The 26,459-nt window shown below is 40.9% G+C and overlaps 1 protein-coding gene across 4 annotated transcripts; it reads left to right on the forward strand.

Moving 5' to 3' along the window:
- Positions 1-14,068: 14,068 nt before the first annotated feature.
- LOC131256707 (E3 ubiquitin-protein ligase MBR1-like) lies at positions 14,069-25,570 on the forward strand. 4 transcript variants are annotated; one of them, XM_058257706.1, is made up of 6 exons: positions 14,069-14,217; positions 17,890-19,164; positions 20,117-20,167; positions 20,252-20,350; positions 21,331-21,489; positions 23,045-23,735. In XM_058257706.1, the coding sequence occupies exons 2-6, from the start codon at positions 17,962-17,964 to the stop codon at positions 23,057-23,059; spliced, it is 1,527 nt and encodes a 508-aa protein (XP_058113689.1). In that variant the 5' UTR covers positions 14,069-14,217; positions 17,890-17,961; the 3' UTR covers positions 23,060-23,735. The 4 variants fall into 4 exon arrangements, with proteins under 4 accessions (XP_058113689.1, XP_058113686.1, XP_058113688.1 ...); XM_058257703.1 differs by lacking the exon at positions 23,045-23,735 and adding an exon at positions 25,241-25,570 and having other exon boundaries at positions 14,070-14,217; XM_058257704.1 differs by lacking the exons at positions 14,069-14,217; positions 23,045-23,735 and adding exons at positions 15,849-17,774; positions 25,241-25,570.
- The last annotated feature ends 889 nt before the right edge of the window (positions 25,571-26,459 follow it).

Below are 26,459 nucleotides of genomic sequence, written 5' to 3' on the forward strand. Positions count from 1 at the left end.
CGACGGTGCACGTGTCCTATCCTATAAATAAGCTATCCGATTAGCGAATTAATCAACAGAGGAAACGTCTGAATGTAGATGTCCGCTATCATTTTTTGAACCGTCCATTTCGCCCAACCTGTGCGGCCCACCTGATGAAAGAAACGGCCTGATTTTGGAGGCAAGGAACATTTGCCATGGATGCCACCCCGTGAACGTCCTGGATAGCACACACGTGACACGTTGACACGTGCGGGGGGTTTGTGTTCATGCGGAAAAGAAAATGCAGCACCTACATAGGAATGGACGGACGCGAATTGCCTGTGGCGCAGGGCACAGGCAGTTCCTGTGGTCGGAAGTTGTGTGCGGCCATAGAGATTTCCGTGAGAAGCCACTCCGTCCATCAGTTTATAAACATAAAAATGACAAGTCAAACAATCAGGCAGATCAAAACTCAGGTGGGCCACACAATACTTAACAGCGGAGATTGAACACCCACCATTGGAAACTTTGTGGGGCCAAACAAGTTTTGTATCAGGATGATATTTCTTTCTGTAGCTAATCTGAGTTGTTATAACCCTATGAACGGTTTGGATGGCATACAAATATCATTTTCGGCTCCAGGAAAGTTTCAACGGTGGACATATCCGTAATCACTTTTTCGAGTTTTGTGGGCCATTTGAGTTCTGGATCTACCTTTTTTTTTTGGATTCCGACTTATTGTGATGTTTAGAAATCGATGGACGGATTGGATTTGTTACAGGAGTCTCTGTGGGCCCTACAGAGCTTCCGACCACAGGAACTTATTGTGCCCCGGGGCATAGGCAACTCGCGTCCATATAGGGATCGGGATCCTCTACAACACCTTGTTGTAGGATGGGCGTGCACACCCCAGCTATCTGCGGCGCACCTTGATATTTTTGTATTAAATCTAATCCGTCCATCGGCTGAACCCGATAATATTCACCCTACATTACAAAATTCAGCTAGATCCAAATCTCAGATAGGCCACACCACTGGAACAACTGAAAATCACGACTATAACATCTCAAATTCATGTGTTGAGACCCACCATTGTATCGATCAGACTGATTTTTGCAACATATCTTCATTATTGTGTGGATCATCTGATGAATGGCTTAGATGGCATATAAACAACACGATCGGCCGAGGAAGGTTTCTATGGTGTTAGTCCCTGTGGTCACCGTTCCCCTTGGTGTGGCCCACCTACTCTTTGGACCAGTTTTATTTTGATCTCGATACTAACATGAAGTGTCCAACTGATGGTTGGAGTGGATGTCATACACAAGATAGTGGGCCCACAGAACGCGGTGTCGTACACTCTTCCACATTCCAGTCGCAGATCACTCCAGAACGGCACGTGTTCAGTGGGCCATCTCCCACTGTACACGTGGCATGGTGATGAATCAATCCTTCCTCCCGATCTTGTTGGCCATATCACATTCAGCTTATTATTATTATTATTTATAAAAACTACTCCTATTACACTATCAAATCTGTCATCTACGGCGAGCAAGTGGATGGACGGCCCAAAATAATATGTTTCCTGTCACGTGCTGTGGGGGAGATGGCTACATGATATCATCACGTGAATCAACATGGTGTACTTCAAGGCAAGGAGATGCTGACACAGTGGCTGTCTAATATTTATGTGGGTCCGACCGTCAACATATTCTGGCCCACCTTGTGATCAGTAGACAACGGTCCACATTCAATATGAGAAAGTGAAGAATAGATATTCGTAATAAGCTTGATTTTTGAAACATAGGCCATCTTTGGAAGTTGGCGGTAAATGGATGGCTTGGATTGTTTCATCATCTTGCCACGTACGATAATCTTGGTACTGCCATCTGTACCGTATCCTATCCGTGCACGTGACCGAAGTACGATAATTTCGCCATTTTTCCAAAACATTTCCATTTTCTGGTTGGTTTGCTACGATTGCGTGACTGTGGCAACTTTTTTTTTTTTTTTTTGTAAGTGCACCCACCTAAGGGTGTACGTAGAGTAGAACTAAGTTGAACTGGCCTCTACATGGCTTGCCTCAGCCACTATCTGAAATTATACATATTATTATAATTTTTGTAAAATGTGAAAACCAAAAATTACAAATAAATCTGAAATATGGACAAGTTGAAGTACGTTTGAAACGCTATCCTTAAAGCGTTATTTGCTCTACTCAAGTGATCGAGTATGTTGATAGGTTACAGGCAAATTGCTTTTAGGATACGACGAGCCTGGTATGGGTCTGCGTTCAGCAAACACGAAGGCCCACCTATTGGAACTCTATTACACTTAGTTTGGCAGAAATACAATAAAGAAAAAAAAAATCACAGAATAAAGAAAAAAGAAGAAAATTGTGATTTAGACCACTGCACTGGTCAAGTCTTCAGTCACTGGTTCAGTTGAACCGTTCTAGACCACACTATTGGTCTGTTCTTCTTGCAAAGGTTTAACCATTGCTATCTTACTGGAATTACTAGAGTATAGAGAGAAAAGTAGTTGTAACGCCCTGGAATTAGGGGGTCGCGCATCCGCTCGACTCCCGAGTTCCCGAAAGTCACTATCATTGATTTTACATTATTATGCATTTGAGCTGTTTAAGTTGCACAGTCGGGAATACTCTGAACATGGAACATGATCGCACAAGTCTGTTAAGATGAAAGAGGCCGGTGTATATGTATATATATATATATATATATACAAGTCCAAAAATAAATGGGTCGCACCAAGGCATTGCCCAAACAAAACAACAAAAAGAATATAATGTCCAAAAGAATGAGACCGAGCCCATTGCTCAGCCATCCAATCCCGCCCCTCAAACAGGCGGTGAGCCCTCCATCGACTGGAAGTATGACAGCTCTACCTCCTCGTCCAGGCCTTCCTCGCTAGGTTCCTCCAGTCCCTGGTCACCTGCATCTAAGAAAGGGTCTGATTGGTGTTTTAAAACACCGTCCCAGAGTGGGAGTGAGTGATCAACTCAGTGGGTGCTATTAATCTTAAGTTATCACAGGCATCAATTATAATAAGAATTTAATGAAAAGCAATCAATCATATACGTCTATCTAGTCTTGTTAATGTACATGCGTGCAGGATGATACGATGTATGCCCTCACCACAACGCTCCCTCGTGCGACAACATCTAACGATCGCCAATGCCAACACTCCCTCAGTGCGACCTCGACTGCCGAGTCGCAACCTAACTAATGCGATGAAATGCGCTCGTTTTAACCGAGTTATTAGTTAGGTCCATTCATCCAGCAGATTGGGAATTCTGGTACACCCCACGTATCAACGCCCTAAACTGGTTGCGAAGCCAAGACCCCCCAATGCGTGAGGCCGAGGCCCCGCGGTCCGTGATCCCGTAGGGTTCCTCATTCCCGACTTCAAGCACATGAGGAGTGCCAAGAGAAAGGGATCGCTCGCGGTCACTACGGGGAGGCGCGGTACCCCAGCGTAGGCCGACAGCTCGAACACAGTGTCCCATTCCACCATGCCCGGCTCACGAGGCTGTGGACCAATTTCAAGTGGGTTATCGATGAGCTACAATGATTGTAGGGTGTCCCAGGTTCCATACAAGTGTGAGCAAACAGGGCTAACAATCAAGGTTGGTCAGACAGTAGGCTAGATCGCACGAGCCCAGGCAAGGGCATGACGAAACGACATCGGGTGCAAGTAACCCATGTAGCCTGACTACAGTCGCCCACACGCTCTCGCCCAGATCCATGAGATTAGCCTCAAGGCGATCCTACCAACGAGACCGCCTTAACTCTCCTTGTATTCTTGACCAACCCTAGGGTTTGGATAGTAATTCACAACATATCAACGAGCACAGCTATCAATTAGCAAAAATCATAATCATGTTCTCACACCTCAATCATATGATTCAAATTTGTCTAATAAGCAAGCTAACACAACTTATGAGCAATGGTGCATGTGTGTTATGGGTGCTGGTGAGGAAGTTGCTCACTTCCTACATCTCATGGAAACAACAACATAAGAGTTGATAAGGCACACATACTATAGGGCATCATCATATGAGCAATCCAACAAGTCATCCACAAGCAATAATCAAGATTCAACAAGTCATGTGAGGAGCAAGAGTAGCATCATGTGGGGAAAATCAAATAGAACATACAATATCCATACCATTAAGATGGGCATAATTTCCTAGGTTCTCTCTACACTCTCTAAATACATCAACCAAACAATCATAATTATTAAACTCATATTGAAATTGGTGCTACGCTACCTAGGAGTAATAGTCCGTACCTATGGCTCGCTGGAGACTCGGAAAACGCCCTAGGAAAGAGGGCGTCCGGGTAGATCGGTCGGAATCCCTAGATCAAGCTATTGCATGTTAGCATTTCAACCCAAATCCACATTACTACATGAATTTCAAGAAGGATGGGTAAAAAACTCACCTAGGCAACCCACGGATGGTTGTTGAGGCTAAGGAAATGAGTTTTCTCCTTGCAAGAGTGGCAAAGAGTTGGAAGAGTTGACTTTCTTGGGGCCCACCTTGATCTACGGTCCACCTTGATCTCCTCCTTCTTTTTCTCTTCTCCTCTTTACTCTCCCTTACTCTCTTGCTCCCTTGGTAGTTGTAGCAAATGGGAGAGAGATTTATGAGGGATAGGGTTTATTCCCTAGACTTGGGCCTTTTGGCCTTAAGTTCCCTTAAATTCTCAAATTAGCCTACTAAGGGACATTTTCGGGGTTGGCGTGGCCCTAATACTCCTTTGGCCACCAAATTCGGTGGGTAGGTGCCTTATGGCCCGACTAGGGCCCGTGTAAAATTTGGGAATAAACGGATAGACGAAAGTGGGGTTTGAGTCAAAGGCTTTGATCTTTAAACGGCCCTGTGGGGTCCATTCTAGTGATTTGAATAATTTCTGGTGGTCCTCAGGCTATAAAATTTCTAGGATGGGTGTTTCATGGCCCGATGAAGGGCCGCGCAAAATTTAGGGACGATCGGACCAGGGGTTTGACCGCACGGGTCCGATTTGTGATCGACGGTGACCGGCCCACGATCGGGTCCCAGAGTTGGTGGACAGGCGTAGGAAAATCCATTAGGCCTCCACGGTAAATATGGAAGAGATCCAACGGTCGGATAACCTAGAATCTTGGTTCCATTTGCAAGCGCCAGATTTTGGTCCTGGTGTGGTTGAGGTGCATTAAGTCAGTGCCAAATCCCACTTCTGAGTGTTTGCTGGCCCCGCGGTCCGCGATGGTCCACAAGCCCAGTGAGCCTTATGATCTCCTAAATTTCTAGATTTTTCTGACCTTCCGGCGTCGCGGTACAGCCCGGACGGACTGTAGCTCAGTGTAAATGGTCATCCGACTTGGCGGCCCACACTTGATCTTGCCATGGCCTGTCCGGTATAGGCAAGTGGGCTAATCCTAGATTAATTAGCTCATGACATCCCTGCCACGAACGTTCCAAACGTTCGGTCTTGCGAAAAAATCCTACGTGGACGCCTCAGGACACTGTACCGATTGGACGGGATGTTACAGTAGTGAGCTGTCTCAATTCGTATGGTAGTGTTGGATTGAGTTGTGAGATTGTTTGAAAACCCATCTAGGCCCTCCTTTTATAGGCTATGGTGGCTGGGGGTTATGGTCCAGGGAATTAAATCTCATGACCATTTTCTAGCTGTTGGAGAAAACTAGCCATTTTATGGCCGTTTTCTGATTGTTGTGCATGACCATTAATTTACTGCATGCTGACTTTTGTAAGATAGCAGCTAGCCATTTTCTAGCTGTTGGGCTAGCCATGCGGCATTTTCTGCATAACTCTTGCAATAAAGTCCATAGCTGTTACACATTTGTGCAACAGTTATATTTCCAGCCTTTATATATTCAGAGAGACTCTCATTCAGTCCTCTAGATTTTCGTCCAGCCACTAGCGCCTCTACAGCCACATTGCCTTACATGCCCACGCCCTCGCACTGAGCCCGAGTTGGTGCCCGAGCCCGAGCGCGCTCGCGGGATCCATAATCCTTAGACTAGGTAAATAAATATTATAATACTCCACTGTTTTCATTTAAACCATTTTTTCTTCTCTTCCCTTTCCTATATGGGACTATTCTTAAAAACCTCCAAAAAGTGTTTTTCAAATACTTTATATATTATATTATATTTATTTTAAAATATATATTTTATATAAAATCAACATTTTTTGTAACAGCCACTGGCTGACCTCAGCCTGAACTCGGCTCGGCTCAGTTTGGTCAATAGCTCGGGCCAACTCAGGTGAGTTTGAGCCAAGATTGAGCCGAGTTTGCCATTAAGGCATTTGCACAAACACCTAAACTGCACCTTTAAAACCCTTGTGCATGTGAAAATGAAGCAATGATTTTCTAAGTATTTTATCAAACACCTTCTAAGTAACATAAAAATTTTATAAAAAAAAAATCAAGAAAAAAGGGTATTTGTTTTGTGTACATAACTTTCTTACCACTAACCACGCTTCGTTGAGTCATTTTATCAAACACTTGGTGAGCAACATCAATGGTAAAGTAACCGAGTCAGCAAACTGGTTCGATCCAAGTTCAATTCGATCCAAATTTGATTTGATCCGAATTGAGTCGAGCTAGGACATGCTCGAACTCGGCTCAAACTCATTTTCGAGTTCAAAAAATTAGTTCGACTTGACTTGAACTCAGCTTCGAGCCGAGTTGAATCGAACTTTTTCGAAACGAGTCAAGCAAGCTAACCGAGGTAGCTTGGTTCGTGTACAACCCTACACCCACCGTCAATTCTCACTTCATTGTTTCAGGGAATCGATACCAATACCTCAGTGTTGAAACGAGGCGCCTTTCACTCACTCAATCGACCACTTGAGCTATGGATGAGGGTGGCTGTGGCAGCTTATCAACAAACGTATGGCCTACATTAACGTCAATCCAGACCATCCAACTTGTGGGCCCTATCATCATCCAATTGAACTGAAATTCAATTTGATAATGACGATGATGCTGACCTTCTAATTGTGACCGCTGTCGAATTGATAAGCTAAAAAGAAAAATATTGGGTGGTCTAAATTGGATTTTCAAATCTAGTAAGAAAATCCGAGTTTCATTTTCAGGCTATGCTCAATATACAACGCGGCCCATGATTTGGACGGTGTGGATCGAGATGCATATATGTCAGGTGTACGATATATGGGTTGTCATATCAAATTGTGGCACCACCACAACTTTATCTAACGGCTGGGATCAATCCCAACCAACCAACTGGATGGTTCAATGGTCGAAAATTATACTGACTGGCTGTTATAACCGTTTGATCTAACTAATTTTCCTGACCTTTCTTCTAGAATTTTCGTACCATCCAAATAATGAGTCATGGAAGGAATCAGATTGTGAGGTATGGGTTGTATCCACGCCATCCAGTCATTTTTATAGATAATTTTGGGGTATTTGGAACAGATCCAAGGATAAGGTGGTAGAGAGACGTCCACGCTTCATGTGTGTAAGGCTCACCTTGATAATCGTATCAAATCCATACCAACCATTAAATGCAAAACTAAAATTTAAGTCTAGAGCCACAAAATCAGGCCCATCCATCATTCTTCTGGACCACACCAAAGAAAACAGCTTGAAGAGAGAGTTTTGCTCTGTAAACTGTTTCCAGCCATCAGATCCACCTGAACATAACTGAGCTTATTTTTGCACCTTGCCCTAATATGGAGTGACTCACCTGGTGATCGGGTTGGATCTAACGGAAACATCATGGTGGGCCCCACAAACCACCAACTTCTTTTGCTCTCATGGGGCGACTTGAACGGCCTTAATAAATCCAAACGAAGGTACTCTAATCATGATTACTCGTGGATTAATGAGCTGGCTTAGTAAAGAACCTTTCTGAAAACGGTATCAGAATGTATATTCTCTATTAAGATGGTAGTATTTTGTAAAATTCCGTTGCCACTGACTTCCTCGCCCCACGCGCACGACACGGACTGCATACCGAGTAGTTCAGCATATCTACGCCGTCTATACGTTTTTCCATCTCACTGTAGTGGACGGCAAGAAAATTTGAAAAATAGCAAAAGCTCAAGTGGACCACACCACAAGATACAGTGGAAATTAAACGCCTACCGTTGAAAACTTATTGTGGGCCACGGAACTGTTGGATCAAGCTGATATTTCTGTCTTCATACATCCATGCCTGTGTGACATTGTTAATAGGTTGGACACAACTACACATCTCTGTGGGCCCTGGAAAGTTTCAACGGCGGATGTCATTATCCCTCCTGTTTCCTGTGATGTGGTCCACTTTAGCTTTGGATATGCTTCAATTTTCATTTCATGCCCTAAAACGAGCTGGAAAAACGAATGGACGGCGTGGATAAGACAGATCCACTATGATAGGCACCACTAGCGTGCTGATTTGGTGACTAGGCAATCCGCGTCATATGCGCACCCTCCTTACGAAAGTTCACACGCGGCGCACGTGCTATCCCAGATTTTTGTTTTGGATATCTGAGAAGTAGTAAATGGTCCTCATATTTTATTTGGAAAATATAAAAAAATCCATCCACTCCATTGGTCCACCCATCACGTGGGCTACACGTACTTGAAAAGAATGGACGGCTTATAAAAAATTCTCAACCTCCGCACTGATGATACTTGAGTGACTCTCAAGATGAGAGTACTTCTGTCATTACAGCATATATTGTTCTAATTGAAGGAGACCTTATGAACGGCTCAGATTGTCCATCACACTCGCGAGGTTAGCACGCGTGATGCGTGTATATAAACATACGTAAGGAAAGGGGTGCGTACGGGGCTAGTTAATCGCAGTTCTGAAGTCAAAGCAACGCGGAAGGGAAGAAAACAAAGAGAAAAGCTTTTGTACGTCGGTGCAATGTGACGTCACATAGTCATTCACACAAAAATCGTATAATGAAAAATAAGTAACTCAAAATAGACCGTCCAAATTGTGGGTCCCATTTAAATGTGTTAATTCACGTAAAACTACAGTGTATTATTATAAGAAATAATTGATCGATTGATATCTAATTGACGGCTGAAGTGAAAATGGTCAACGGTCCACATAAAAAATGGTTGATTAAACAGAGATTAGAACAATCAGATAGATCTGATTTCGTGGTGATAATCCATTCTCAGTAAGTCCCAGATTTAGTTTTTGTTAGATGTATGAGTGGACGCGGATTGCTCGTTGGACCGAAGGCCACCAACCAGATATGGGGTGTAAAGCATCTGTGGGGCCCACCATGTTTTATGATTTTTATCCACATCGTCCATACGTTTTATCAAGTCATTTTAGGGAATTAGATAAAAATTGAAGCAAATCCAAATCTCAAGTGGGGATTGAATTTTTACAATTAAAAACTTCTTGGGTGCCAATGAAATTTTGGATCAAGCTGATATTTATCCTTTTCCTTCATCTATATCTTTGTAACCTTTTCAACAGGTTGGATTACAAATAAACATCATTGCGGGCCGAAGGAAGGTTTCAATGATGGACGTCACTATCATCACATGGTGCGGTCCAGTGGTTCACTTGAGCCTTTTATACGCTTCGATTTTGGACTCATGCATCACAATGATCTAAATAACGAATGGACGGCCTGGATAATACAGATGCATTACGTAGGGCCCCACAGAGTCCTTACACGTGTTTGTTTCACCCCGCAATCCACGTCCACTTTGAGTGCACGACTATTGGCGGTGGGACTCCGCGGACTAAATCTACAAAATCTCGCCGCGATGCTCGCTCCGCCTCCTTCGCACGGACGCGGATTGCGTCCTACCCCACCGTCTCATTTGGTGTGGTCCACTTGAGCGTTGAATTTTCTTCAATTTCGAATAATATTCTTAAAATGATCTTAAAAAAGTTATGGACGGCGTGGATAGAGAGATACAATATGATGGACCTGCCCACTGAACTGGCCGTTCATGGTAGAGGCGGGCGGTGGTAGGACGCAATCCGCATCCCCTTCGCACGATGAGAAATGATCCGATACAGTGGCTGTATCATAAGTCATGATACATCCTTTTCTGTCCCGTAAAAATGTTATATACGTTGAATATCCAATCCGTGTTAAAGTTGGGCCACACTAAGATGATCAAATGAAATAAAAATCAAGGCGATCCACCAATCTATTGGCACAGAAAATCAAATCAATGGAGATCTAATTGTGTGAATGTTTTACTGATGTGGCCCCCTAAATAAGAGGACCGTATTAATTTTTGTATTCTGTGATTATAATAGTGTGACCCACCTTTTTCTTGTATTGGATATTCAACACGCGATACAAATTACATGTTGATTGTACAGAAAAGCTGCATACTAACTTATTATACATCCGTTGTATTGGAACATTTCTCACGCACGAACACGATTCGAAAGCCGCGTTGCTTTCAGAGTCAAACATTCTCCTCGATCCGCTCAGGGAGAAAAGGTTAGGTACCGCCATCTGTATAGTTTACTGTACATCCTATATCTTTTCGTCAACATGTTTAATCTGTATGACATCTGAACCGTGAATACGATTGGTCTCATCATTTATATCATCTCTAATAAAATAAGTAGGATCTAAGTAGGTAGGTGGGTCACACCATTAAAATGAATAAGAAGGTAGGTGGGCCACACTGTTAAAATGAATAAAAAGTCGACAATCATAAATCAATTCAGTCCACTAATAAGGTGGTGATCAGTTCACCCAACTGGGCTTACGGTATTTATCTTATGATACCCACATGATGGACGGATTGGATCTCACGCCACGAGCCCAGCTGGCATAAACGGAGGCTTGACATGGGCTGCCTTAAACGCGCGTGGGTTTAATAACTGACGCGCTACCATCTTTCATGAGTCCTGCGGATACTCGTGCACTCTCGGCGTGTGCGTGCGTGGGCTGACATTATGGTGATCTGGACCTTCCATCTGGTGGCCCCGACCATGTAGAATTAAGATCTGCCTCATCCTATCCATCCAATCGGTGGGCCTTTTCCTGTTGCATATGAAAGCTAGATTTATTCTATTTGGCCATTCATTTCTAGGTAACAATTTAATTCATATGGTCTTTCCAAAATCACGGGTCCATCTGAGACCTGCCAGATGAATGGTCCAGATCACAAGGAGCTGAGCCCCACACGTACCAAATGCTAGTCCGGTCGTTGGGAATAATTCCACTAACAATGAATGAAGCGATACAGGACAGCCCGTAGAGTTCTACGTTTGCACATGTCGTCGATTTAAAATATTCATTGGGACCGTTCATCAAGACCGTCCATCAAATTTCCGCGTGGTCTCCAAAAAAAAAAACAAAACGGATTGATCCTCTCAATCTGGTCAATGATCTTTACTGCTACGGTGCAAAACCTAAATTCTTACCATGGCTAACTAATTGCTAGATTGGATTAGCCATTGAATTTAAAGCGTACAAACATATTAATGGGCCCACTTACACGTGATTAAATTAATAAGCTAAAATTATCATGAGCAGCGTTTCCTTTGAAAACTGTTGAATTTGAATAGAATAAAAAACCCATAAAGTAGTTGTAATGAATTAGGACTCTCTCTCTCTCTCTCACTTATAATAATTCCTCATTACCCATTATTTTAAATATCTTATAATTAAAATTTCTCAGATCCTAACTTTACAATCAAAGGAGAAAAGTGTGAGAGACCCACAAAGGTAATTTCTCAACCATGAAATTTACTGTTAATAGATATTGTTATTCAACCATCTATCATCTATCATGGAGGACTTCATAATACTGTTAATAGATATTGTTATTCAACCATCTATCATCTATCATGGAGGACTTCATAATACTGTTAATAGATACTGTTATTCAACCATATATTATATATTATGGAGAACTTCATAATAGGTGTCTTGGATCAACAGCTAGGCCCATCGTTTGAACGGTTTCGATTATAAATAAGACCTTAGGTCAAATGCATATAGTCTTAAGTTATAAAACTGTAGTATGTTTTACCAAACTTTTCATTTTCTAGCTGGCTAAGGTCATTTGGATGAGAGCTAATGGATGTAAACGCGAGAATTGCGAGTAAATTGAGAAAATTAACATTTGAAGTGCAGTTGGATGGAATTAAATGAATATGGGTGTGTAAATAAAATCCTCCTAATAACACATGGATCCATAACTTAAGTGGTGAATTATGCATAGATAATCTTATCTCAACACTGAGGTCTTGGTATCAATTATCCAGTTGGGTGTGCCCTTAAACATAGTGACATGCTAATTAATAAAAAAATCCAACTAATTACAATTATCTTGTTATATATATATAGAGAGAGAGATCATCGCAGGTGAGCCACCGGCAACTTGAACGATCATACGCCTTGAGTCGTCCATTAGCACGGACTGAAAAGTGGGCGGTCGTCATTTTCTTCATCAACAAGAAATGCTAAGTGGACTCGCGCGAGTACACTTATGAAGTTTGCCTGCCTTACATGTGGAAAATACACACCTGTATGAGATCTGAACCATACATCTGATGATTTCCACTGTGTAGAAGCTCCTTTTAAATTTTCTCTTCGATGTAATAAAAATGTGCACCACGCATGTAGATGGAATTGACTCCGTTGATCATTATTTTTGCAGTATATTGTTTTGTACACGTGTCACACCTGATTATCATATTGACCTTTCACTGAATCACAGTCTAATCATCTGATGAACTGCTTTAATTTCTCACACGTGTACCTTATTACACGTGTGAGGTAACTTCCCTTAGAATTTGTACTCGCGCGAGTTCGGTGGTTACTTGTCTTTCCCGAAATGGGCCCACCAGATCAAGACCTTCTATTGACGCTCCGCGTACTCGATATCAGCTCGTGTCAGATAAGGCATAGCAAGTGACACGTCTGAGTATATAAAACTGGAATCTGGTAGAAATCTCTCGGTATTACACGTGGCGAGTTGTAAACGAGGGAGATGATCCAGTAGAGCCGGAAGAACAGCTGATCCATCAATCCAAACGGTCCATCTAGGGTTCCAAATACTCAGGGATCGGATGATCCCGTCAATTTGGCCAGTGGGCCAAAAACTGACGGTTGTAAATGAAAGTTGTCGAATTTTCGAAATTGAAGTGACGGATTAGGCTCCACGTTCGAGACGTATGCCATCCATAACAATCGATTGATACATCCCCTGCCACGTGTACAGCAGAGATCCGGCTCTACATATTCCTGTAGTTTCGGCTCTACCGTTTAACTCACTCAGTATCAATCGTTGTTGGTCCATGTAGTGGGACCCATAAAGGATGCCCCATGGTTCAAAATCATATCTATCAGACGATCTTGACCATCAGTTTTCTTGCTCTTGCTCACGGAATGCAGCTCATTTTCTACCTTCTATTTGGAGGCCACTAATCAGATGGCTAGGATCATCTGATCTACGTGTATCTTGAATCGCTTTCCATCAGTTCTAGGACCAGCTCTATGATCGGTGAAGAATGATGATTCATCCTGCCACGTGTACTAACCAGAGATGGTGTACCACATTCATGTACTACTGGTTGCACCGTATCATCTCCGCCGGTTTCATACAAGTCGTGTGTACTTAGAATTCTTATTTAAATTAGGAAGAAATGATAAAGCACGTGTTCCTGCTTATCAGCAAACGTAGTGTTTGCCGACCTATTGTTAGGCTTTCGATCAATGATCCAGACCGTTAACATGATGAGGCCCATGATGGATGGGGAAGAACCGGAAAAATTCTCTCAGATTGGAATATTTCAATGGTTTGATCACTAACTAATTTACTTCGAATATTAACCGTCTAGGTCACCATCTTAGTGCTGAGCCATGATTCAAGGGTTAGAATCTTCAAATATTAAATATTTTTCTTTGTAGATCACAACCCTACCCATTTTCTCATATGGATGGTTTGGATCACCGGATCATGGCCAAATATGAACGGAATCATGCGCGTTAGAAAACAACAGGTTTTGCTGATGAGCGAGACCGCATTCTTCGGCTACTCGGTATGTGCGGTCCACGAAAGCATGGTCCCGCAGATGAACCGGGCGTCCATTTATCTCTCCAAAGCACGAATATCGACGCCATCCTACGGTCAGGAGGACGTCCGCAATACTCGAATGGACGGTGGAAGGCTTCGCTTTTTATTAGCGCAGCTCCTCGGTTCTGTAGAAAACGGTTTCCTCTCTCTCTCTCGCGCGCGCGCACAGCTCCTCGGCTCTCTTCAGGTATGGAAAATATTTGATTTTTTTTTTTCGAGGAGAGCTGAAAATCGATTTAAAAAAAACCCATTTCGCTATTTTCTCAATCGCCGTTTGAAATCTCTGTAATCTGATTATCTCGGTGTTTTTTGGTTTTTTTTTTTATAAAAAAAATTAAATTTATTTATTTTTTATTATTGTATATGTTTGTTTCGCGGAATTTCTTAAAAGGTAAAAAAGTGTTTTTTTTTTTTTTTGGAAAGCTGGTATTTAAATTTGAATAAAGGACTTTTTGTTTTATGTTTATTTCATTTGAAATTTCCGTTTTTGATGGTTATTTGATGATTTGGTTGATTTTTCTTTCTGGGGTTTTATGGATGTTTGTTTGGTTTGGTGAGGAGCTGGAATTTGAATAAATAAGAAACGGGAAAAATTCAAAATTCAAAAATTTAAAGAAATCTGGTATTTGGCTGTTCGTGAAAAGGCCTTGTTTGTTGTATCTTGCAATCCTTTTTGGAAGTTTCCTGTTTTTATGGCTATTTCGATGATTTGGGTGTATTGGTTTCTGAGTTTCTGCGTGTGTTTGTTTAGTTTGGTGAGAAGCTGCAATTTGGAATTTCTAGAGATGGATTTTTATATTTTTATATTTTTTATTACAAGGAAGCTGGAATTTGATCAGGGAAGAAACCCTTTTCTATTTCATCCAATTGTTTTCTGAAATTCCTGTTTTGATTGGTATTAGACCATATGGTTTTTTCTTTCTGTGGGTTTTTGTATATGTTTGTTTGGTTTTCTGAAAAGCTGCCATTTGAATCGAGAAACCAGAAGAAAATAAATCAAGGAAGCTGGAATTTGAATATAAAGAAAGCAAAAACAGTTTTATTTCTGCTGTTAGAACTCAATGATTTGGGTTGTTGGCTTTATCATAGATAAGTTTGTTTGTTTTGGTGAGGAACTGGAAAGAAGGGAGAATCTTTTCTATTGGTGGGGTTGAGATTTTTCCACCAGAAATCTTGGAGAGAACTTCACGTGTTATTATATAATACTTAAGATTGTTGGTGTCTTGAGAATAGCTCAAAGGTTGCTATATATGGGAAAAATTAGCTTTTCTGAATGAAAATTATACATCTGTATTGTTCTTTCTTGGGGTTTCTTCACTTCTAATATGAGGAAATAGATTTTTGTTTCGTGGATTGTTGTTTGGGAGGCGATTCTGCAATCCTTTTCATTTCTTTGATTGGGTTTTTTGTTACTGTTGATTACATAATTCATATTTCCATCAAAAACATGTTAGTTTCATTTGTCTTTCAATTTGATTCGAGCATATTATTTTTCATTTTTTTTTTCCAACTTAATAGTCACTGGTTTTTCGTGCTAATGGAGTTATGCCTCTTGGGTAGCCATTTTCCCCCCTTCCATCAGTCATAAAAGAGAATCATGAATTCTGTCCTCTGATAGAAATTATATGTTTCTGAACTTTAAAAATAATAATAAAAATAAAATAAAAATGATCTTCAAAAACCTATCATCTCTCATCTTTCAATCTGATGTGAGCGTTTTGTTTTCACTTTTTTTTTTTTTTCAACTTAATAGTTATTGGTTTTTATTAAAGTTGTCAGCCCCCAAAAAAAAAAAAAAAGAGAATCATGAATTCTGTCCTTTGATAGACTTTCTTTGTTTCTGAATCTCTTTCTTTTTAAATTTCATCATTTCGATAATCCATAATGGAAGTTTATTCAATAACTAATAAAGAATATTATAGGATTCTGATTCCTTTTGCTACAAAAATTTACTCGCCTATATCCAACCACTTGTAGATGGTAATAGGCATTCCTAATATATGGGAACAAAAGTGTAATATTTTCTCTGTGATCCGCACCACCAATTCTGTGTGGTTGGTCCATACAAAAGGTGTGGCCTGGATATATACCCTACCCAGAAAGGATTCTTTATCTGGGAGATGGGCATATATAAGGAGGGACTGTTGGCTGTAGCAATTGAACAACATAAGGCATGGTTCGGGAAGTTTCAATCTGCTTCTTATACATTTTTCTTTCTTTCTTTCTTTCTTTCTATCTCACACACACACACACACAAAAAATCTTGGTTTCATCCATTCGATGTTTTGTGCCATGTCATGTCATGGCCTATCATATGGAAAATTGTGGATGATTTCTTCTTCAGGGTAATTGGGTATCTTTGTAGGGTACCTTGGGTAACTTTAGTAGCATTTAGGGTCTGTACTTCCTTCATTATGGTCAATCGTCCATTATTATTCATGATTTATGGCTGTAGTTAGTACTTGGATCAAGGGGAGCTGGTGGATATCCCAATATTTGATCAACTAGAAGTATTTAGAACATGGAAAATTAAACAATATATTTCATTCTTGATGATTGTTAGGATTCATGAGAAAAGTTGTGGCCAGTGTTTGACACTGGCTGCCAGCCTAACTGAGCCCTCCTTTATCCGGGCTTGGGACCGGCAATGAGCGTGAGAAACTCCCACTGGTGGAGTTTGGTTCAAGTTGGTTTGGCCATGTGCTGTGGGGACCAAGAACCGGACTAGTTAGGAGTGAGTTGTTTCAAGTTGAAGGCTCAACAAGAGCAACAGGAAGGCCCAAAAGGATGTGGATGAGTTGGAAAAGATCTGATGACGTATGGTTTAACTAAGGGCATGGTCTTTAATAGAGTGGAATGGCAGAATAGGTTTTGTGTAGTCAACCCCAATTAGTTGGTATAAGGCTTAGATGATGATGATGATGGTGGTGGTGATGGTTATAATAAAATGTTTGTTGCTTTGATAGAGTGGAATGGCAGAATAGGATTTGTGTAGCCAACCCTAATTAGTTGGGATAAGGCTTAGATGATGGTGATGGTGATAATAAAATGTTTGTTTACTGCCCCTTTATTTGTCAGAGCTAATTTATTTGTAATAATAAGTTATGTTCAGTATGAAAGTTTAGCCAAATATATGTTTATCTGTATTATAATACTTGATTGAGACTAGATTTTGTTCCTTCCTCAGCCAAATGTAAAGATGTTGATTAACTTCCTACTTTCTTCATCTTGCATGTGTCATGTCTTTAAATTCACCCTTGATTTTATACCGAATCATATGAATCATGGACTACACCTTCCATTACTTCTTCATTTAAACATTGTTCTTGATTCACAGACTTGTCCTGGTGTTTATGTGGTGGTGTAGGTGATCTGGCCTCACCTTAGTTTGATGTGATCCTATTATTTTTTTTTGTAGACATCTTTTTGTTTTCCTTTTATATACTTTCGATGCCACTTTGTTATTTAGTAAAACCCTTGAGGTTATGTGATTCTTCACCTGAGAGCATGCATACAATCTTCTCACATTTGTACAACTGGGTTCCATGTTTCAATGATCCAAATGGTTCATCTGATGGACCATACAATAAGTGGAAGATCCTAATCATCAACTGTTTGGCCTTTTCTCTGTTTCTGTTTCTGTTTCTGTCTTATTTGTATCTTTATATTAGCAGGTAAGGGCCATCTACAGTGGGGCCCATCAGATGCAGGTCTTGATAGCCTTTGGAACCATGGGCCCTATATGTAGGAACTCAAGGCTTCTCGTGTTAGGATTATATAATTCCTCTATTTCACTGTGATTTAAGATTGATATTCATTCACTCACCAACTGAACAATGATTTCATACTATTGTTACAGAAATAAAGAATCCAATTGTTCTGGACAGATTCCACATTTGCATCCTTGATCTTTCTTATCCACAATTTTCACATGGATGAATACGTCGGTAAAAGAGCTTCCGGCGGGCCAAGAATCACTAAAAGAGGGTCCGGCCTCTCTTTTAGAGATTCAAACCAAGAGGATAGAAGCATTCCATGTTGTAACCGACTGGGATGCAGCACGAGATTTTATTCCTCAGAAGGCAGTCAAATCAGTCATGACTCGGAAAGACCCAAATATTCAAGGCCGTCCTTCCGATCGTCAAGCAGCAAGGCCATAACTGTAAGTTCCTCTAAACCGTCGGGTGGCACAGGCTACCTTAGAAAGGTCCGACAGGAACAGCGAATCTCAAAGTCTTTCAAAGAAACCACTGCTATTGAAAGCAGTAGTAGACAGGAGGAAGTACAAGTCTCTGAACCTATTTCCACAACTGTGGCCACTGCTACAATAGATGAAGCGGGGAGCTGCACTCTGGCATCAAATTCAGTGCCCCGGAAGAAAACCCATCAACATTCTGGATCGAGCAATCACGATACTTCTGCAGGTACCTCTGCCCGCCGTACTCTCTCATCTAAAAACACAGGCCAGGCTGCAAAATCTGTCTTGCAAGGTCAGGCTGATGCAAAATTGAACAAGACTGGGCTGAGAAATCTTGGGTGCACAGTGACATCTGATCCTCTTCCTTCAGGCAGTTCATCCTTGAATTCTGGTCCTAATAAAAGGTGGGATGTGGTAAAAAAGCGATGCCCTCCTGATGGAGAGAGCTCTTCCACCAGAGTTAAGAGCATGAGCGGGCCTTCCAATCAGAGGAATACACTCTTGGGTACCAGTCTCTCTTTTACAGAACGTTCACCATTGCAACAACCTCCAAGAAGGTCCAGACCTTTTTCTGCGGGTGGCAATAGCGTTGCTTCAGTCAGAACTCGGCGGACAGTCACGGAGGATAGCCGAAGAAGGACGTCGAAGAGTGGCAATGACAACGGATCATCACTAGTTGACTCGAATCCACAATCACCACAAAATGAGGTTTTGATGAGTGAATCCTCTACAGTCAGTTCATCACAGTCATCCCAAACTGAACTCACCTCAATCTCTCAGAACTCTTATGGACTAGGCCAGTCGGTCAGTTCGAGCAGTGATGCTGTGCGGTCTAGGCCATTCGACCGTCTTGAAGATGGAGGTGCCAGGACATTCTACAGAATTCCGGCGGATCGAGATGCGCTCCGACGCTTTCAGATGGATGGAATCGCAGAGGTATTTTTCCCCACTCAAGCCCAGTGTCAAAATGCCCCTGTATTTATCACCTTTGGTGAGGAGTCTCGAACACGAGACCTCCTGTTCTGATACCAATTTGATGCAGGACGATTAATAACTTACTCTAAAAGCTCAAACTGATAGAGCATGGCGAATTAATCTCTTTATCTTATAGCCTAGGCCCCAAATCCATTGGTTAGGTTCTCGGCCGAACCCTCCTTGTGGGCCCCAAATCTATGGGTTCCGCCCCCTCGTGGGCCCTAAATCCTTGGGTTTTACCTCACATGAGTTACTTGCCTTAGGCCTCAAATCCATGGGTTCCGTAGGCCACCCACCCCGAGTGTGCCCCTGCATCCCACAGGCCACCCTACTCGAGCCTGGTGTGAAAATGCCCCCGCATTAGAATTTGTTGAAATTGCGATTTCAAATGCTTTCAATTTTTAAGTGTTGCATATTTTTGTAGTAATGCATTATAAACATTTCGTGTTTACTTATACTTAGGGTCCCAAGACTCAACAAATGAGCGCAGGATTCTGTACATGTGGAGCTCATTGTTTGGCGATCTAATGGGCCCCACCATTGACTGGGATACCCCCAGAACCCAGACACACACCCCCCCCCACCCCACCCCCCCCAATCTCCATTTTGGAAGATCCTAACCATTTAATCTTTGGCCTGCTTTTCCTTCAAATGTGAACCGCTCTGCATTTTTCTTAAATATCTATGTCTACATTCTATGCCACTTATTGAATGGTTTGGACCTTCCAATCCAGAGATTTTCAGCCCATCCCCAGTCAAATGTGGGCCCATCAAATCAACAATCTGGTTCCCTACTTGTACAGACTGGTTGCATCAGTATGCTAGTCCTGCTGCATCGGACCCGTTACTCCTCTTTTCTATGTGTTTGGGACGGAGCATTTGAAATTGAAAGTTGGTTTTTGACAATATGCAGGTATTATTGGCTCTAGATGGGATTGAACATGATGAAGAGTTAACATATGAGGTTGTCAGTCTTTGTGTTTTAATCATTCTACTTCAGTATTCAGGAGCTAAAAATGCTTAAAATTTTCCCTCTTTTCTCTTGCAGCAATTATTGGTTCTTGAGACGAATCTGTTCTTAGCTGGACCAGGGTTTCATGATCAGCATCGGGACATGAGATTGGATATAGATAATATGTCATATGAGGTTTGTTATACATTAATCACAGCTGCATGATCTGAATTTGGCTGCCACTAGAGTGAGATTTTTTTACTGGAATAGCTGCAAGATATGATCAGCCATCCATGTATGGTGATGCTCCAAAAAATACCAGATTGTGTAATACTAGCCATTCTAGCAGTGGACTAGGAATAGATGGTCAAGTAAATATACAGCTAGAAATAGATGGCCAGGGTCTTCCATTCTCAAAATTTTTTGGGAATCCCACATCCATGGTGGGGTCATATTATGATATGGATTGCACTGACTATTTTTCATTTTGATGCATTTGTGCAACGCCGCCACCCCCATTTCTGCAACCTATTGAAAGGTTTAGGATTTTTCTACCTGTGAGTTTTTTGTTCACGGACCATTCACAATGGGACCTATGGTATTGAAGGTTTGGATCCATGAACAATGGGCCTGCTTGTATGAAATGGAAACCAGGATGTCCCCGTACAATTGCTTGGTCTGAGCATTTGCACGATACCTGATTTTAGAATGACAGAAACCCCTCTGGCTTATTGGAAGCTGCTTGTCTTTGAATTCTTGAGAAGGGAAAGGATCCATTTATATCAATAACATCTAAGTTAGTTAATGAATCATTGAATTCCTTACATTTATGACCCGTGTGTGAGATCTGGGCCTTTAATCTATTTGATCCTAACATGGATGGGATACCCCAAATGTCACTTCCGTTGGGTCATCCTAGAAAACTGATTGGAGAATTCTTGAGGATTACAAATGGATGGCTAGGAAAATGTCCAACCAGCATAGTTGTTAAATGGGGATAAAATAAAAAAATAAAAAATAAAAATCCACCAATCAGTGGTTTGAAATTTGGTGTATGGCCTATCGACGATAAGGTAAGACATGAATGGTCCAGATCCCGTACATGTGTGCCACCTGTACGAAGATTGTTAGTAGATGTACTTTAACCGAGCAACTTTGCATTTGTGATGCAACAGGAATTGTTAGCTCTGGAAGAGAAAATGGGTACAGTCAGCACAGCCCTTACAGAGGAAGCATTGTCAAACTGTCTTAAAAGAAGCACTTATGAGCCCACGTCTCTTGTCCAGGGATCTGCACTCACCGGGGATGATGATATCAAATGCAGCATTTGTCAGGTATTCTATCTGTTCCCCATGTGGGGCATGCTTGGAAATTTCTCTCTCTCTCTCTCTCTCTCTCTCTCTCTCTCCCCTTTTTTTTCTTTTTTTTCTTTTTTTCAGATTTATCAGATGTCTGCCTTTGAATTGTTAAGAGAAAAGGAGAGAAATTTTGATGCTCTGGCAGATCATGATGGATGATATGCAGGCACTTAGAATTTACTAAGAAGTTGCATACATGGAATGCAAGCAATGCAAGTTTAACTGTCCAAGAAATCAAATTATCCATCCTATTTCAACAAAGAATCACTAATTGGAAGTTAGGATTGTTTGACCAATCTGCTTTTTGGACTGACTTAGCGACAGGGATTTCCACACTTTAGACAGATTTGTTCAAGTTGTTGTAATGCCTTGTGGACAATTTCTAAGTGCTTGTATTCAAGCATCATACACAGCCAGAGTATCAAACAACTCCAAAATTGTTGGTGCAGCCTGGTTATCGAGTCAATGAGATATCGATACCCAAATTGCAAAAGAAATTAAAAAAATATACTCACAAGAACAATGGATTAGAGAGGGAGAGAACTTTTATTGATGTCGACACCTTATTCTTTTACAAAAGCTTGGAGAAAACTCACAAAAATATTTTGAATCACCAGCTCCTACACCACCACCCCCTTTTATAGATCCTAAATAAATCTTTGATTAAAATCTCCCCAAATAAGAGATTGATTTCAAATCAATCACAATTTATTACAAACCAATTTAATCTTCCTTAATATCATAAAAGCTTAATAAAAAGCAAACACGGAAAGTAATTATATCTCTAAAATCAACCCATATCTTCAATTATATCAATTATATCTCCTTTATATCTTTTAATTATATCAATCACATCTTTAAATCAGCTCTCCATGTCTCCCGGAAATAGTAAATTATAATCCTTGATTTAGGCCCTAAAATCTGTAAATAATCAGCCCAAAAATGAGCACAAGTTGGGCCTACAGTGGGCTATGGGTTTATGTTTTGTTGGGCCATACAATGGGCTTGTATGGACCTAAATGGGTTGGGCCCTACAGTGAGCCTGCATCGGTTGTCCATTTCCTCCCTGAAATTGGTACTATCAACTTAACACATTAAGGACAAACCTTACCAACACACACTGGTGTTTTTGGCTCGAATTGCAGATATTTGTCTAATGAAGTGGGACACACAACACACACACACACACACACACACACACACACACACACACTAGTTTTTTGGCTCTAATTGCTGATATTTGTCTAATGAAGTGGGACACACACACACACACACACACACACACACACTAGTTTTTTGGCTCAAATTGCAGATATTTGTCTGATGAAGTGGGAATAACCGCATTGGAATTTCTTTCATTAGTATTTGTGTTGAGGGAATTGAATTGGCAATTTATGTTGCTTTCATTTCATGTTGGACTTGAAAGGGATGCAACTGCAATTGGATGACTGTGCAAAATTTTGCAATTCAATTCACTTCTGTATTCCTCAAGACTGTTATAGCAATCGACCCCCTTTGATATTGGATGTAGGAGGGTAGTACCTAAGATGGATGGCGGCACATATTACACATGCAGAATGTTGGCACATGTGGGCGCATGTTGAGTGCTTCCAGAAGGACAGCGGCACATGTGGCACAAATAGCACGTGGGTGCTTCAAGATGAGGTGCACATGTTGCACATTGACATGCTTCCTCTCGTTTTCCTCAATTTCTTGGGAATGATGTTTCTTCAGGAAATTGTTTCTAGGAATTTACAAAAACAAAAAATAGAAACGTTGTTTCCATGGAAACAACATTTCCTGAATTTACATTTTAGTAAATCCAAACAGGCCCTTAAGAAGGGGAAAAGAGCAGTAGGTCAAAGGCCAGAATTATGTCATCAGCAAGCTCTCTCCTAGTTCTACTAACATATTAGCAACATCATTGGCTTTTCTATCGACGGCCTTAAATTAGATATTTAAGCTTGAAGGGAGATCACTGATTTCCTTGGGGATGTAACACTTCTGTGGGTTATTAGAGGCCCAAACAAATAGCATTATTGTATTCACATTCCACGATGATATTCTCATTCATATTGTTGGTGAGAATGCCTAAGCTCTATCATCTGGCACAACCCCCACCCCCCACCCAAATGATGATAGGTAGATGCTTCCAAAACTAAATTAGGCAAGTTGGATACCTTGAGCCAAACACGTGCTTTTAGGCCCACACAGATGGAAACTTATTATGTATGTGTCTTTTTGCAATTTTTGATTAATAAATGTGTAAATATGTGTAGTTTAGCATCTCTTGAAGTTTCACTTCAAAAAAATCCACCATTTTCCTCATGTTTCCACAATGTATTCCTCAGCCAGCGATACATGTTTGTGTATTTACAATAATATCCACGATATCGATTCATGTTTCATATACCTAGCCTGCAATACATGTAACGACAACGATACTGCAAACACTGCCTATGAACATGTTGTTCCTCAACTGCAATATTCTGTGCCATAAAGCATGGCTGGTCTTATAGCTATCCTATATATCTCCTCTTGATTGCCCAATATAGTTTTATATACGAATTAATAATTAAATTATAGATGAAGTAATGAGGGTTATTATTGTAGATTCCGCATGCATAGTATTATATTGTATTCATGCAATTGCATAAATCAAAGTATAAATCTCTACATTCTAATATAAAATTTCATTGATAATCAATGATAAGAGTATAGAACAAAAACTTCAAGTGGGTAAAAACAGCAATCTGGATCGTAAATGATCCTTAAATTAGTTTGTGTTACTTGGAATGAAAATGTTGGGGAGTTGGTGATTTAGGCAACATTGGTTAGGTTATACATTGAATTGTATGAATTGGGCCTCAAACTGAACTTGTGCTATTGCCAAGGGGGGAAAACATTTCAACAGTAATTTATATGATTGGATTTATATAATTTATATGATCTTGATATTGATCCTTGGTTTGCTAAGGACTTGTTTGGCTGGCCGGATTCCACTGTAATGTGATGTAAAACTCACATTATTATTCCTCGTAGCAGATTGGATAAACCAAGCTATCAAATCATAGTAATCTGTCAACTTACCACCGGGCAAAGGTGTGTTGAGGTGGCATATTTTCGTGGGCCCTACCATTAGACAACTTACATCTTTATGTATGTAATCACGCCAGTACATTACATGCATATCAAAAATTGAAGAAATCGAAGCTGCGACAGTATTGTATTACATACAACCGTGGTAGTGATAATCATTACCCATTTATATAACATTACGGTGGAATCCAGCCATCCAAACATGCCCTAAAATTGGATTTACATAAATCCTGACATCTCCTTTCAAAAAAAAAAAAGAAAAAGATTGTGATATCCGATACTGATTTATTTGCCTTCTGGTTATTGGGTATAACATAGGGCACATAATAAGGTCTGATTTGCTAATTTTGGATATACTTCTAGGATGAATAACCCATAAACATGTTTTTCTTTGAGTCTGTTATGGACTTGTTTGGAGCCAATCCGGTTCGAAGCCACAAGTTACTCTCCCGAGTTAACCCCGAGTCAGGCGAGTTGTACTGAGTCTTTAACCGTGATGCCCACCCACACCCACACAGCCACACCTATATAACCTAAATTCCATCATTTTTTAGTTTTTGGATAGTGTTATTGTTCCACACTTTCTAAAATATTCAAATTCACGATTTTTTTATTTTTTCCTTTTCAGGAAGAGTATGTGGAGGGAGATGAAGTGGGCAAGTTAGGGTGCGGGCACGGGTACCACGTGGTCTGCATCCATCAGTGGCTCCGGATGAAGAACTGGTGCACAATATGCAAAGCTCCGGCATCGCCCTCGTAGCCACATAACTGGTGGGGTGCAGTAATAAAATCTGTAGAATCCTGTGGTGGGTCTCTCTCTCTCTCTATGTGCATATTGCCATGTTCTTGTCATTTCTCATGAAATAAACCACAGGCTGTCTCAGCAGTGGGAGATATATGTCATTTACGTTTAAAACATAAATGAAATGAAATGTTCATAGAGTCTGGTGTTTCTTCTTTTTGGTTTTTTTTCTTTGATATGTTATTATTCAAATCAAGAAATCTTGAATTCTTAATTCAGAGCCTGAAATAGAAGGCGGGGCAGTTTGATCAAGTACTGAGAAATTCCATCACCAACGTTCCAGATTTTTTGCTTTGGAAAAGCTGGTATTGAATCCAAATGGGCTAAATATCACACTAGCTATGCATTAGTAGTGGAATTTTCTGTTGTAGAGTTGCGCATCTCCACTGTCCATTTTCTGTGGGCCATGCGTGTGAGAATTTGTGACTGTTCAGTGGATGGGCCACATCCACCCATGTCACATGGGATCAGTTCATTCATGAATGTTTAATGGATGGTTGAAGATCGGGGGGGTTTGGGGCGTTCTATCACTTCAATGGTTCGGATCACTGGAAAAATGCCCACGTTGACAGAATCCTGTTTCAGCAAACCGTACATTCCGTCATGATCAGGACCGTATAAACGGTCCATGTCTAAACAGAGGAACCGCTGATTATGTTGGAATTTGAAATTTCTTCCTAGAGAGATGAATCTTCACCGTTCATCGCATGCGACATAACAATTTCTTCCATAGAAGAGGCCATTGATGGAACATATGCCACTTGAAATGTGGGAGAAAATTCCAGCCATTCATCAGAGGGACACATGCGGTCCACTTGATTAGTGGACTAGCCTGATTCTTGAGTCAGGGTATATACGCAGTTGGACCCACCTGATAAACGGATCAGATCTTGCACATGCTGCAATTCGCCAACACAAGACAGTTCTGTTTTCATATGGAACAGAAACAACACAAAATTTTGATGATGGAAAAAATCATACACGAAAGTACCTGAACCACCTTTCTGGTTTTTTAGTTAGTACAAGTCGGGCGTATGGTTCAGCG

The sequence above is a fragment of the Magnolia sinica genome, chromosome 9 (genome assembly GCF_029962835.1).
Source record: "Magnolia sinica isolate HGM2019 chromosome 9, MsV1, whole genome shotgun sequence".
Lineage (NCBI taxonomy): Eukaryota > Viridiplantae > Streptophyta > Magnoliopsida > Magnoliales > Magnoliaceae > Magnolia > Magnolia sinica.

Bases quoted from the DNA above. Each gene is read 5' to 3' on its own strand.
- LOC131256707 (XM_058257703.1), top strand. From the start codon at position 17,962: ATGGATGAATACGTCGGTAAAAGAGCTTCCGGCGGGCCAAGAATCACT. The intron at 19,165-20,116 runs GTATTTTTCCCC...GACAATATGCAG, and splicing joins AGATGGATGGAATCGCAGAG to GTATTATTGGCTCTAGATGG. The intron at 20,351-21,330 runs GTTTGTTATACA...GTGATGCAACAG, and splicing joins TAGATAATATGTCATATGAG to GAATTGTTAGCTCTGGAAGA.